The sequence below is a fragment of the Erigeron canadensis genome, chromosome 9, assembly GCF_010389155.1.
Source record: "Erigeron canadensis isolate Cc75 chromosome 9, C_canadensis_v1, whole genome shotgun sequence".
NCBI classification, from domain to species: Eukaryota; Viridiplantae; Streptophyta; class Magnoliopsida; order Asterales; family Asteraceae; genus Erigeron; species Erigeron canadensis.
In genome coordinates, this window is record NC_057769.1 from 7,911,082 (window position 1) to 7,925,746 (window position 14,665).

The following is a 14,665-nucleotide window of genomic DNA, read 5'->3' on the forward strand; positions in this document are numbered from 1 at the left end:
TTGATAGGATTAGAACTGTGTAATGATTATGATTTTGCTAGTTTTTTTATTCATGTTAGTTCACACCCTCGGCACTTTGCAGTAGGATTTGTTTAGAAATCCACTCTTCTAATGGTTATTGTTTTTGACAATCGCTTCAAGTTTATATCTTCTTGTGGCCCCATCTTGTTTATTCGTTGAGAATTGAGCTGCAAAACATGCTGTCACAAGCTATAAGCTTCAACTTGATTCAATAGGTTGACGAGTGTTCATCAAGCAGGCTTGACTTAGCTATAAAAATACTCTTGAGAAACCATATTCAGTTATTAAGCTCGGTTAAAAAAAATGAGCTTAATTTAAGTTTTAGGGGGAACAAGTGCCCGACTCAACACTTTCTAAATTAGATTCTACTAAGCTAAAGCTTGAAACATGATTTGCTTATAACTTGTTAGCTAACTTGGTATTTGAATTCATCTAGATAAAGCATGGACTAGAACAAACTTGAATAATCAATAAAAAGAAACAAGAAAGTTTTGGAAACAAGTATGTAATTATCTACTGCTTCCATCAATTTCAAGATGGTGTTTGTTCCAATATTATCGTTATTGCCTTGTGCCCTTGTAAGGCAATGGGAATTTCCATCCTAAAAAAAATTTTTAAGATCGACTTTACCTCGGAGTTGTAATTCAACAAGTTCAAGTAACTCAGGATGATCTATGTAAAACTTCCAGACCAACAAGATATGTTGATATGGGCTCGACTACGTTTTACATATATAACAATTTGGTCAATCATTTTCAATTCGAAAATGCCCGCGTAGGCTGTTAAGCATTGTCCACATTAGTCAGCGCCAACTGATTATGCTTTTCAAAGACTAATTAAGCAGCGGAAAATTCCTTTTTCCTGAACTCAGTGTTCATCAATTGGTTTTCTTATGAAGAATTCAAACCTTGACAGGAAAAAATTGAGCCTTGTAACTTTATTAAATACTGAAATTCCTGTAACCCACCGTTTCATAGACAATTCTTTCGAGACCGACCATTATGTTTTTTTCTTTTTCTTTTAACCGTAAAATTTGGGCTCAATGGCATGTCTTTTTATATACTCAACTCCAATTCCAAAGAAAATTCATACTGAGAAAACTCATATCTCCATTTCCGATAGCATTTTACTCACACCATTTGAACCTGGATCTCTGGGTATCATGTTACACTATATACCAATCCATTAGTTGTTAATATTAATTGCTTTCAAAGAAAATGAAGGATGAATGGAAAGAAATTTTTTTAAAAACAAATGGACTTGGCGGCTAGCGAAGATGAAATCGAGTAACGACGGATATGCCTGATAAATGTGATTAAAAGTATATTTAATTCATATGATTTTTGATACATGAATATTTTTTTTTTAGCTTTTATTATTGATTTTTGTCATGTGTCAATTCTTTTTTGTTAGACATAACTTTATATTTAAATTTTAAACAAATTAAACATTTTCTTACATTTCATACAGGTATGAGGTATGTAACAAACTACAGTCAAATCTCTATAAATTAATACTTGATAATTTAATAACTCGATAAAATTAATAATTTATCCAGACCCTATTTAAGAGATTAGTGAAAATCAACACTCGATAAATTAATAACTCACTAAATTAATAAAATATCGTTGTCCCAACACTATTAATTTATAGAGGTTTAACACAATTGAATTGGTAAATACAGTACAAATTTGTTATATGACCAAACATTTGTAATTTAAATGTGTGTAAATCTAGTTAAAATATGTAAAATAAAAAAAGATATGTAAAATAGAAAAGAAAAATAAAAATGTACAGTAATAAAAGAAAAGAAAAAAGTAAGTAGGACAAAAGATCAATTTTATAATAAAAAAGATCCAAGGACAAGTTGTCAAAGAGATGGGAAAAAAAAACAGACATCTTTGATCTTTCACTATCTATGTGCCTGTCATCATTAATTCCTTACAAGCACCACAAAACTCACTCTCCATACATACCAGAATATATTATAATTGTTTTCCACTTTCTAATTAAGTACTGTCAACGAGGAACTAAATTAACGTACGTACGTACGTGACGTGGGTATGTTCCATTCAGCTAGAAAGAAAAAACATCTACTATATGTTCATCTGCTATAGCTAGTTTTCTTGTCATATATACATCTCTATATATATGTATTATGTCCATTTTGATATATAAATGTTACTGCAAATTCTGATTACATGCACTTTGTTTATATATATGTATGCATGTATTTTGGCCCCTGAAGTTATTAATTGTAAATGGATAGATTAGTTTTTGACAAGTTTTTGTTGAATTGTGAGGATATGATAAAATAGAAACAATATATAGTTTAATTATCAAGTTCTTGGTTTCGGTCTGGTTTGGTTTTGGACTGTTGCATACCCTGCCTTGGATGAGTAGTTACTAGTATATGTGATAAGCGTTTTTGTAAGTTCTGTTGATATGTAATTTATTTGGTTTTGTTTGATAGATTATGTTGTTATGGTAATTGAATAGTAAATGGAGAAAATCGAAAACATAGCTCAAGAAGAGACAAGAGCTCCATTGATAGCTCAAGATGGAAAAGGCAAAGAAAATAACTTTATGGTTTACTTGAGTACATTTGTTGCAGTTTGCGGTTCTTTTGCATTTGGATCATGCGTAAGTACTGCTGGTTTTAGATTATTATTATTATTATTTTTAACATATAGTATGATTCAAAACGTAGGTTCGGATTATGGAAATTATGTTGATGTTAATAGGGATTTGCTTGACTTTCCCTCTTTTTAGGCTGGTTTCTCATCTCCAACTCAGTCTGCCATCAGAGAAGATCTTAATCTGTCGCTAGCAGAGGTAAGTATCACACTTGGCCCAACACACAATCGTACATCTTTTCCTGTAAAATATTAGTGTCAAGATGTAGAAAAGTGCATTAGACACGTATCAGCACCAGAGTTTTCTTCTTATCGTTCCCTTACTACTATGAAGGCATTTTCAAGAATATCATACAACAACACGGAGTTTTGTTAAAATAAAAGCATGATAACAGAGCTAAGTAAACAAACCAAAACTTGCACATGGACAAGATTTAAAGAAAGTAAATTCTTCAAGTGTTGGTGAACCTACATTGTTTGTTTTTTTCTTAATATTCTTTGTTTAACTCATTCTTTAGTTTTGGTTTAATGACTGCTGAACCTCTGCTTTCTTTATTTGTAGTATTCATTGTTTGGATCAATATTGACATTTGGGGCAATGATTGGGGCTATTGCAAGTGGGCCAATGGCCGATTTCTTTGGTCGCAAAGGGGTAAAGCTATAAATAGTTTCCGCTTTATCAACCATCGTTTATTGTGCACGTTTTAATTCAGTGGATGCTGAATAACCAAGTTCTTCACTTGCATTGGGAACAGGCATTGAGAATATCAACTGCTTTCTGTACGGCCGGGTGGCTAGCAATTTACTTTGCTCAGGTACATAACTCTTTAGTTTTAGAGTTCATTATCTCCATCTTGCTCCATTTTGAAACCGAAGAATCAAACGAAAATCGTTTAACTATGAAAGGGGCCTCTGCCTTTGGACATCGGAAGACTAGCAACAGGATTCGGAATGGGAGTCTTTTCCTATGTGGTATGTTAGTCTGCGTTACAATCAAGTCCAATATTGTTAAACATATGATATTTTTTCTCTCCTTGAACTTATACTTTACCGAGTAGCCTGACATTGACAAGTTTTGTATTGTAAGGTACCAGTGTTCATAGCTGAAATAGCACCCAAACATTTAAGAGGTGCATTAACAGCGTCAAATCAGGTTGCAACCGTATCACTATATTGGTTTTATATACAAACATTGTTTAACCTAAAAATTGTACACTGAAAAGTTAGTAATAAAAGTTTGAGGTATTTCTGAACTATTCCAGTTTTGCAGCTCATGATCTGTGCTGGAGTATCCGTCGCTTTTATAATAGGGACCGTGCTAACATGGAGGACATTGGCATTGACAGGTTTCAAAAAGTCATTTTAACCTATGTACATCGATTACTCCTTGTAATAAGCTCAAGATGGTATTTTAGCCACTAGGCGCATTGGTGTCCACAAGTGGCCTGGTTATAAACAGTGAAATGGCACATAATAGTTACACTATACGTTCTCATTCCTCTAAAGTGTGGGGGAAATGGGTAGTAAAATCTTTACCTATAGAATGAGAAGAACATAAGTTTAACCTATCGAACATTTGGAAAGCATAACTCCTGTGAAAAAGAAATACTCAGAAAATTTTTACTTAAAGCTTGATTAGTGACGTATTCAAGCAATATGGCTGCAGGATTAATTCCATGTGCTGTTCTGCTAGTAGGGCTGTTTTTTGTACCAGAATCTCCTAGATGGCTTGTAAGATTTAGTTGAAACTTATAAAGTATCATTATGTTGGTTACTTTTCAAGTAAATAAATTCTAAACCACATGGGTGCAGGCTAAGATAGGAAAACATAAGGAGTTTGAATTTTCCCTCAGAAAACTTAGAGGTAAGGACGCCGATATATCTGAGGAGGCGGATGAAATCCAGGTTTACATTTCAAAGCACTCAAACCTTCGATTTGTTTTCTCTCGCTAACTTAAACTATATGAATTTTGTTGGTCATTAATAAGGTCCTGTAATTGTTGATAGGATTATATAGAAACACTGCAAAAACTCCCGACTGCCAAAGTCTTCGATTTGTTTCAGAAAAGATACATGCGATCTGTCACTGTAAGTTTATGTTCTTACCAATCACAACCCGGTAAGACTTCTTTTAATCTACAAAAACTATAGTCTTACTCTTTCTTGTTTTGGCCATTTCTATTGAGAAGATTGGAGTTGGATTAATGGTCTGTCAACAGTTTGGAGGAATCAATGGAATCTGTTTTTACACAAGCAGTATTTTTGAGTCTGCAGGATTTCCAGCTGATGTTGGAACTATAATCTATGCCATTCTTCAGGTTATATGACTTCAAATCAAAGATGCTCAAATGCATAACTCTCGCTTCAGACGGATTGCTTGTTATAAATTGTTAACTTTCCGTTCTTATATTTTCTTCTGCAGGTCATCGTGACTGCCTTAAATGCGCTCTTTGTTGACAAAGCCGGTAGAAAGCCATTGTTACTGGTAACGTGTAGTATTTGATATCAGAATCCTTTATCATCTACTTTTTTATGGTTCTTAATTTTATAGCGTAAGAATTTTATTTATTGAAGGTTTCTGGTGCTGGATTGGTTATCGGATGTTTACTAACAGCGATTTCGTTCTACTTGAAGGTATAATCTGTAGTTTTTACTATAGGTCAATATTTGGATCTTTGAATGTCTATCTTCTGATGATTATTTTGTGCACCAGACTTATGAAATAGGACTACAGGCTGCACCAGCGCTGGCAGTAACCGGCATACTGGTAAATATACACCATTCGCAAAACCAAAATATAAATATACAAGTAACAAGTCCTTATACAGTATCATGAATGCAGTTGTATATAGGTTCTTTCTCAGCAGGAATGGGAGCCGTTCCATGGATTATCATGTCTGAGGTACATAACTCAACATCAAAAGACAGTTTTCTGATATAGTTCTCCAATAGTTTTTCAATAAAATGAGGTACAGTACAGTGGTCAGGCCAGTTGAGTAACGGGTCAAAACAGGTTGGATCATAGCAAAATGTGTTTTTTAGGGTTGGTCAAAAGGGATCTGACCGGATTAACCCATCGAACATGTTTTGTCTTTTTGTAATTTCACGAATAGCTAGTGTAGTGCCTTTTCTAATGAGAGATATGTTCTGTATGTAGATCTTCCCTATAAACATCAAGGGCGCTGCTGGAAGCTTGGCAACGCTAGTTAACTGGTTTGGCGCATGGGCTGTATCGTTCACTTTCAATTTTCTCTTGAGCTGGAGTTCTTATGGTGAATTTAATTTGTTCATGAACATTTCACTATGTCGAGTTTACTTAACAATTATCAAGATTAACATCTTATATATACGCTTTTCCAGGTACCTTTCTTGTATACGCAGCAATAAACCTAGCTGGTATCATGTTTATTATAGTGATGGTTCCTGAAACGAAAGGAAGAACTTTGGAGCAGATACAAGCTGCTATTAATACTTAGTGACCCCAAAGTATCATCATGGCAGCTCTCTCAAATACAGAGTCGTCGATGTGGTATGCAAGATGGATAACTGCACAGGGCCTCCCCAAAAAAATATATAGGGTAAAAAGCGTTTTCAACACCATATATACAATATCGATTACATATATATTTGATTGAAGAATCTGCGATTAAAAAGGATGACACTGTATCCCACATTGATCAGGTATAGAAGAGATGTTGGTTTGTATCAATGTGAACCCTACAATTATATTTATTGTATCTTTTTGAATAAATGAAACCATTCATTTTAATTCAGGGTCATTGTATCTTTTCAAGTGATGAAACCTATTATTTTGAAATTTCACTTCCACAATCAGGAGTGCCTCCAAAATTTCGGTTACGGCCCTGCAAAGAGGGTCAAAAGTTATTAGACGTGGCAAAATGGGTAGGTTTGGCGCGCTACATGTCAAAACTGGTTCGGATTGATAAATGTCACATTATTGTACGCGTTGAAATGCATCGGGTCAAAAAGACAAACACTTTTTCTTGTCATTTCTATAAAAAAAAATTTTTAAATTAACTACATACATTACTGCAAAATCAAGAGAATTCAGATCTCAAATTCAACTGCCATAAAATTTGTTCACAGAGGATAACAGAGGGGGGTTATAGACTTATAGGCAATTGTGGGTATCTAAGCAACTCACCAGAATAAGCAAATTTCCTAATCGGTCTTTAGTTGTTTACTTAGAGAATAAACAATCTCATATCAATTTTACTACCAGAACGAATGACAATGTCAAATAAAAACCATCTTTTTTATATATAAAGCTAAATTCCTTGCCTAAATAATAGCTAAAAGAAATCTGATTTGGCATAGCTATAATTTTTTCATTCATTAATTTATTTTTAAAAAATCTATTTATGATGTCATAAATATACTTATTATTAATAAAATTGAATTAATTCATTTAAACAATTTCGAAGCCACTATAACCTATTCTCCTATAATTTCTTTTTCAAATAAAATTTTTTCTCCTATTTGTACTCCAACTTTTTCTAACATATTTTAAAAAATTGGTTATGATTATTTAAATCATTGACAGTTATGAGTTATCACCATTCATTTAAAAAGGTGACCATCCATTCAAGTTATATATGATAGAGATATCATTTTTATATAAAAATTTTTTTCATTTATACACAACTAGATTAAACCCGCACGTTGTGCGGGATAACTGAGAAGATAAATAAAAATAACTGATAGTTACATATTATTCATAGTTTATGATAATATAAATAACTGTCAGATTCGACTGATACAAACAATAAAATTATATTTTATGAAATATATGATATACGTTAAATATGTAAAGTTATATCTAATGAAACATAAATATTTATGAATCATAAAAATCTTTCTTTTGTGTCAGATTTCGACTCTTACAAACAATAAAATTATAGTTTATCAATATGTGATATACGTCAAATATGTAGAAATATGACTAATGAAACATAAACATTTATAAATCATAAAATCTTTCTTTTGTTATATAATTATTAAATATGATATAATGAATACTTTTCAAAGAAATAAAAATAATATAATAAGCAATTTTATTATTGAATTAGTTTAAAAAAACATAATATAATGCATATAAACATCTTTATACAATTATACTTATATAAAAAAATAGAAAAGTTATTAATGATCATGATTATGATTGATAATTAAGATTAAAATTGATGATTAATAATGATCACATATGATAACATAGATTTAATAATTTAAATGAGAAAATGACACCTAACTGAAAATCCATTGTAACAAAAAACTAAAAGTGTCACATAGGAGAAACATATTCTCACTTAATTTAGTTATATAAAGAGATTATTATATATCATATATGTCAAATATGTTAAATCATGAACAATGAACATAATATTTATAAATTGTAATTTTATTATTTATTAATTAAATATATTATAATAAACAATCATATTAATGATTATCATTGAATTAATGTATAAACACTTATGTTACATTAGCCTTAAATTATTCTCTCTTTAGTTATATGGAGAGATATAGTTATCGATCATTACCTCAGAAAAATACATTGCTTAATTAAAAGGGTAAAACATTTTATAATTTTTACTCGTGCAACATAGTATATGATGAATAAATATCATTTAATTTCACTAACACATAATTCATTATAATGCATACATGTACATCTGTATCTAATATCTAATATAATGTAATCAAAATATAAATAAAACGCGATATTCTATTTTATGTGAATTTTTTATTTTTAAAAATCATACCCATTAGATAAGTCTTATTCGTATAATTATTACCAAATATTCATAAACATCTATAATTTAATTATATATATTTATCAAAAAAAAAAAAAACCACGTCGATATATGATGCTCATGTGTACACATATATTACATTTATTTATTATATAAATATGCCAACTAAGTATCCATATAAGATTAATTTAAGTTTTTAAAAACTACAATTTATCTAACAATTGACAACTAAGTAAAAATCTTACTGGTAAGCTAAATAAAAGTGACACATAGGATTTTTTATATCCTCTCTTAGTTATATAAAGAGATTCAACTTATTAACTATTTATCATTGGTTTTTTATTATTAAACTTAATGTTATTCTTTCTTTAAGCATTTTTCATAACCATAATTATTAGTTGTGTTCCTATTTCGGGTTATATGAGTTTTAATAATTATGGTGTATCCTATGAGTTTTAAAAATTATGGTACATCCTAGATCTTTCATATCCGGCAAGGAAGAATTGTCTTATACTAATCATGCTTCCATGTTTGGAAATCTGGCCAATTTCAAAGAAAAAATGTAATTCAATGACGAAAACGCATTGATGGTCTTCAAATTAGATTTGGAGACCTTATCATGTCGGGATGTTTTGATTTATTTGATTATACTTTGAATTTGATTTGATACTCTATCATGTTCTATTAAGGGATGCATTTAACATTTTTTGTTTTTTATTTATTGCAATGATTTTTTTTTAACGGCTATTGCAATAACTTTTAGTGTTTGTAATTGAAAATGTCTGATTGTTACGTAATGAGCTATGTTTGGCGTATTTTCCATGTTTAACATTTGCATAATAATCGAAATAATTGTTAACCAATTAACTTAATATTACCCGGGTTGATACCCGGGTGCTTAAGCTAGTAAATAAATAAATGGCAAATATATGTGACTGTCATATGTTTCTTTTTAAACGACAATTCTACTATACTCCTAAACTACTAAAAGAAAAGGGTAAGATTGATGTAGAGATTGTGACATTTATTTCAAGAAAAATTATCTATATGAATGAAAAAAAAAAAGGTAACATGAACATTCTTAAGATTTCCAGTATCATTTACAACACACTACACTCACACGTAGCAGTCGGGTCTACCATCCACGAAGTACTACTGGTGATATATGTGTTAATAGGTTCCACAAGTTAAAGTATCAATATTACATGCACACACATATACTGAATCCTTGCAGCTTTAATGAGTATCTGAATTTGTCATGTTTTAACTTCAACGTTTGATCTATTTGTAAGCTATTGTTGAGTTCTTACGAGATATAATCTGGCCTCTTGGGTACGTACTTAACAGATATATATATAGTATATTAAGGCGGAACAGGATCAAAATAAGTATGGTTAACGAAAGGGATATAGAGAAACGAGACGACAGAGTTCAAGATGATAGAGTTCCACTTATATCTCAAGATGAAACAAGGAAAGAAAACAATTTTATGGTTTATCTCAGCACATTTGTTGCAGTATGTGGTTCGTTTTCATTTGGAACAGGTGTAAGTGCTAAATTCGGTTTTGAATTTTATACTACCTTATAGAAATATAACATGTGAAAATCCTGTTGTTGTTTCATGATTAATCGGCTTTTACTTCTCAGGTTGGTTATTCGTCTCCTACCGAGGCCTCCATCAAGAAAGATTTAAATTTAACGATAGCACAGGTCAGCACTTGACACAAGTGCATCATATTTTCTGTTGAAACATAAACTCAAAGCAAACATATATACTAATCAAATACATTTTAAGAATTGTATATATCATATATGTTTTTGTGTCTTTGTAGTATTCTTTGTTTGGCTCAATATTGACATTTGGCGCAATGATTGGTGCCGTTGCAAGTGGACCCATGTCTGATTTCTTCGGCCGTAAAGGGGTAAGCTGAGAAAGAGACTAGATGTCTAGATTTCATTAGCCATCGATATTTAAAGCAAGCAGTAATTCTTTTATAATTCAAGCAACTAAATCTTGTTATTAATTGACTATTTAATAGGCATTGAGAATATCAAGTGCTTTCTGCATTGGAGGGTGGCTTGCAATTTACCTTGCTCAGGTATGCAAGGTTTTACTCAAATTTGCTCCAATTTGAAACAAAATGACTATATAAATTTTTTTGTATGAAAAAAGGGACCTGTGCCTTTGGACGCTGGACGGCTAGCAACAGGATATGGAATGGGAGTCTTTTCATATGTGGTACATCACTCTGCTGCCCTGCTAGACGTATCAGTCCTAATTTTTCGAAACTGTATTTTATGATTATGAACTTTTGTTTACATAGTATATACTTTGAAAGATTTGGTATATATACATGTTCAATATTACAAGGTACCCGTGTTCATAGCTGAAATAGCACCCAGACAATTACGAGGTTTGTTAACAGCTGCAAATCAGGTAACAATCCTATTAGTATTTAAACTTTATGTACCAAAACCACGCGCATACAGACATTGTGCTCTAAATAGCGGAAAATTTCTCAACCAATGGCACCTACTTTGCAGTTATTAATTGCTACTGGAACATCGGTTTCCTTTGTAATAGGAACGCTGCTACATTGGAGAACCATGGCTTTGATAGGTTTTCTTATTGATACCATTTTTTTTTCTTTGCATTTTAGCAAGTTGGAAAGAAAAACTTGTCAGCTTAACAAAAGAATATTATAACTCTTACAGTTGATGAATTCCAGTTTTTTGGTTGCAGGATTGATTCCGTGTGCTGTTTTACTAGTTGGTCTCTTTTTTATACCAGAGTCTCCTAGATGGCTGGTAAGGTCTGAAAGTTTAAAGTATAGGCATCTTTTATTCGTTTATCTACGAAAGGGTCGATTTGTGATGCGTTTGCTTTCGACAGGCTGAGTGGGTCAAATGGGTTGGAACGTGTTTAATTTATTTATAATGCATATATAACTCCCAAATCATTTTATTCAAAAGATTCGTATTATGATTGTAGAAACATTGTGTTGTTTTCATAATTAATTAAAAATTTTGAAAATGGAAAGATGTGTTTTCTGGGGAAACCCAACTGGCCAGGTCTATATCGACCCGTACTTGAAATGATGTGTTTCAGTAGGGATCCTTTTCACTCCTTGTGCAATCCTACAGACTCGCATATCTCATCACCTTTAGGGAAAAGTTAAGTACTAGATGGTGAAGGTTTGAATTTTTTTGTCATGGATGCAGGCGAAGATAGGAAACCAAGTAGAGTTTGATTTAGCACTACAGAAACTTCGTGGGAAGGATGTAAATGTTTCTGAGGCGGCGGATGAAATCAAGGTTTGCATTTTGCAGCTCTCAACTTTGATACACATATAGAATCTACAAAAATTTGAGAGGGTTCTCTAATCTTTTAACTTTTGACAGGAGTACATAGAAACACTAGAAGAGCTCCCAAAAGCCAGACTAATTGATTTGTTTCAGAGAAGATATTTGAGATCTGTAATTGTAAGTTGTATTCTTGCCAAGAATTCTTGTTACCAGATCTTGTAGATGACATCAAGAAATGTTACTTAGAATGTCGAAGTTTGATGCTGATCTTCTTTCTTTTCTCCATTTCTAATGAGAAGATAGGTGTTGGATTGATGATCTTTCAACAATTCGGAGGAATAAATGGAATCTGTTTTTATGCGACCAGTATTTTTGCTTCAGCAGGTATGCATCTTGAAGCTTGAATTACTTCTATGTTTCTTACCTGCAATATAACAACTCCTTTTAGTTACAAATTCTGCAATATATATGTGTTGATTTGGGGTCTCTTTCTCTTCTAACAGGTCAAATATGTGATATAAAATAGATACTGTAAAATTTTAGTTCAAAAGAAAACGTGGTAGAAACTAGAAAGTTCCCAATATGTATTTTTAATACTGATAAACGTGTTAAAACCCCAAACAATTTTACAAACATATTTCACTCACACTCAAGTTAAATAGACATTGACAAAAAAAAATTCGGGTCAATCTAACATTGTCTGTGACCCATATAGAAAACCACTCATTTTGACGTTTGACCCACCCTTACCATGCTACTACCAAGTACAGCCAAACTAGCAGATGCGAATTTACACGTACATATATTGAAATTTTCTTTTTGTTATGGTACTAATTCTTTAACTCAAAATCCGGGATCTGCCACCTTTGACAGCCCTGGGAAGAAAATACAGTAGCCATGTGCCCGTATGAACACCAACAATTGATATCCAAGCTTATGTACCTTTTGCAATTTTACTGTATTACTTTCAGGATTCTCCGCAGATATTGGTAACATAATATATGCCATTCTTCAGGTTATCATCATTCTGAGATTCATGGGTCTAGAACTCTCCTATGATGCAATACTAGTTACATAGTGTTCCTTGCCATTCTTTTTTGCAGGTTGTGGTTACCACCTTAAATGCACTATTTATAGACAAAGCCGGTAGAAAGCCACTATTACTGGTAAACTTTTGGTACTGTATACCAACAAAACATTACATCACCTGGCAATTCCTCCTTAAAAGGCCCGATTTTATATCACATGCATATTTCAGGTTTCTGCTACAGGGATGGCTTTGGGCTGCCTCTTAGCGGCAGCATCTTTCTACATTAAGGTAATTATCAGAAACTACATTGTGTTTTTGAATATAAAATCTGAAGATAAAGGAATGTAGTGGACGAAAATCAATGTTACCGATATTTTCATTTTGGAATAGAAGGAAAACTTCATTATCTATTAGTACCTAACAGAATTTATTGTTTGGTGATCGTTTTATGCACCAGACGTATCAAATAGCTCTTGCAGCAGCACCTGCACTAGCCGTAACTGGCATACTGGTAAATATTAAATCACTTGCAAAACTAAATTTTCAAACATATAACTGCATTCTGAAAACATTTTTTCTCTAAGTTCAGTTGTATATAGTGGGATATTCGCTAGGGATGGGAGCAGTTCCATGGGTCATAATGTCTGAGGTAAATATATATATATATATACTTCAATACGATTTTGCAGCCTTAGCGGTGCCAGTTTTGACCCATCTAGTTAAAAAATGTGTTGATCCGGGCTGTGCTTTATCTCTAAGGGTTCAAACGGAGAAAGTTTAAAAGTGTTATTTCAATAGAAAATCGATCAAAAGTCATCATAAAATGTTTGTTCGATGTATTAAAACTCTGAAAAAGTTAGATTATTGTTGAATAAGTATAAAATTTTTTATCACTCTTTTCACCCAAATTATTATAACAATAATCTAATTATCTAAATTTGTTGGACAAAAACTGTTTTGGCCAACTTGCCCAATACCAAACTTATACATAATTTGGCTACTGCATTTTCAAAATTTGAAAGCTCAGCCATCACTCATTAAATATGAAAATTAGCTTATAACAGAATATGTAAGAATTTTTTAACAAACCAAGTGCAACAACTGTACCCAATCCTGGCATAAACCTTTAACATACCTATTTTGGGTAAATCTGACCCAGCCCGTTTCAACATGTAGGAAAACTACCATTTTTGACCCATTACCGAGCTTCGTATTTGAAACCTTTAGCATCACTAATCGGACGGATATGATGTTCCCAGATATTCTCCATTGACGTCAAGCGCACAGCTGGTGGACTCGTGACACTAGTAAACTGGGCTGGTGCATGGGCTGTTTCATACACTTTCAATTTTCTATTTACATGGAGTTGTTATGGTAAGTGTAATTTGTAAAGAATGGCTTGTTTATTAGGTAAATGAATATTAATGTGTTATGTTATTTCAGGTACTTTCCTCCTTTATGCAGCAGTAAATGTAGCTTGTATTCTGTTTGTGATCAAGTTAGTACCGGAAACGAAAAGACAAACTTTGGAACAGATACAAGCTGGCATTACTCATTAGTGACACAAATGTTCTTCTATACAAGTCTGTTATATTGGGGAAATTCGAGATAACAAACAGATAACCGGATACAAATCAATCTTTGAAGGCACGTGATCGCTTTCAGATTGAATCAATTTGGCGGTTCACCCAAACTATTCAATCGGATACAATCAAAGATTAAGAATTTTCTGTGTGGATGTGTTTGAGAGAGAAGAACCAGAGAAAATGAAAAGAATGATCAGAACCTTGTCCATACGGGACATATATTGATATATATATATATATATATATCTGTTGGCCCATAAAACTGCATAAACGGCAGTTAACAATATGGGTTTTTCGAGTTGCCACATTTGG

General features: G+C 32.2%; 2 protein-coding genes across 3 annotated transcripts; both read left to right on the plus strand.

Annotated features, from left to right (window-relative positions):
• Positions 1-1,939: 1,939 nt before the first annotated feature.
• On the plus strand, positions 1,940-6,430 carry LOC122581134 (sugar transporter ERD6-like 7). Of its 2 annotated transcripts, none has more exons than XM_043753291.1 (18): positions 1,940-2,082; positions 2,495-2,664; positions 2,794-2,856; positions 3,220-3,309; positions 3,413-3,472; positions 3,564-3,629; positions 3,745-3,810; positions 3,928-4,003; positions 4,324-4,388; positions 4,470-4,562; positions 4,665-4,745; positions 4,847-4,975; positions 5,080-5,142; positions 5,232-5,291; positions 5,371-5,424; positions 5,500-5,559; positions 5,815-5,929; positions 6,018-6,430. In XM_043753291.1, the coding sequence occupies exons 2-18, from the start codon at positions 2,524-2,526 to the stop codon at positions 6,131-6,133; spliced, it is 1,398 nt and encodes a 465-aa protein (XP_043609226.1). In that variant the 5' UTR covers positions 1,940-2,082; positions 2,495-2,523; the 3' UTR covers positions 6,134-6,430. The 2 variants fall into 2 exon arrangements, with proteins under 2 accessions (XP_043609226.1, XP_043609225.1); XM_043753290.1 differs by having other exon boundaries at positions 2,521-2,664.
• Positions 6,431-9,821: 3,391 nt separating this feature from the next.
• Positions 9,822-14,326, plus strand: LOC122583135 (sugar transporter ERD6-like 7). Its single transcript, XM_043755568.1, has 18 exons — positions 9,822-9,977; positions 10,079-10,141; positions 10,264-10,353; positions 10,471-10,530; positions 10,605-10,670; positions 10,803-10,868; positions 10,976-11,051; positions 11,175-11,239; positions 11,654-11,746; positions 11,834-11,914; positions 12,037-12,121; positions 12,709-12,752; positions 12,841-12,903; positions 12,996-13,055; positions 13,225-13,278; positions 13,357-13,416; positions 14,027-14,141; positions 14,211-14,326. The coding sequence occupies exons 1-18, from the start codon at positions 9,822-9,824 to the stop codon at positions 14,324-14,326; spliced, it is 1,413 nt and encodes a 470-aa protein (XP_043611503.1).
• Positions 14,327-14,665: the final 339 nt, after the last annotated feature.

Bases quoted from the DNA above. Each gene is read 5' to 3' on its own strand.
- LOC122581134 (XM_043753291.1), top strand. From the start codon at position 2,524: ATGGAGAAAATCGAAAACATAGCTCAAGAAGAGACAAGAGCTCCATTG. The intron at 2,857-3,219 runs GTAAGTATCACA...CTTTATTTGTAG, and splicing joins TTAATCTGTCGCTAGCAGAG to TATTCATTGTTTGGATCAAT. The intron at 4,746-4,846 runs GTAAGTTTATGT...TCTATTGAGAAG, and splicing joins GATACATGCGATCTGTCACT to ATTGGAGTTGGATTAATGGT.
- LOC122583135 (XM_043755568.1), top strand. From the start codon at position 9,822: ATGGTTAACGAAAGGGATATAGAGAAACGAGACGACAGAGTTCAAGAT. The intron at 11,240-11,653 runs GTAAGGTCTGAA...TCATGGATGCAG, and splicing joins CAGAGTCTCCTAGATGGCTG to GCGAAGATAGGAAACCAAGT. The intron at 13,056-13,224 runs GTAATTATCAGA...TTTATGCACCAG, and splicing joins CAGCATCTTTCTACATTAAG to ACGTATCAAATAGCTCTTGC.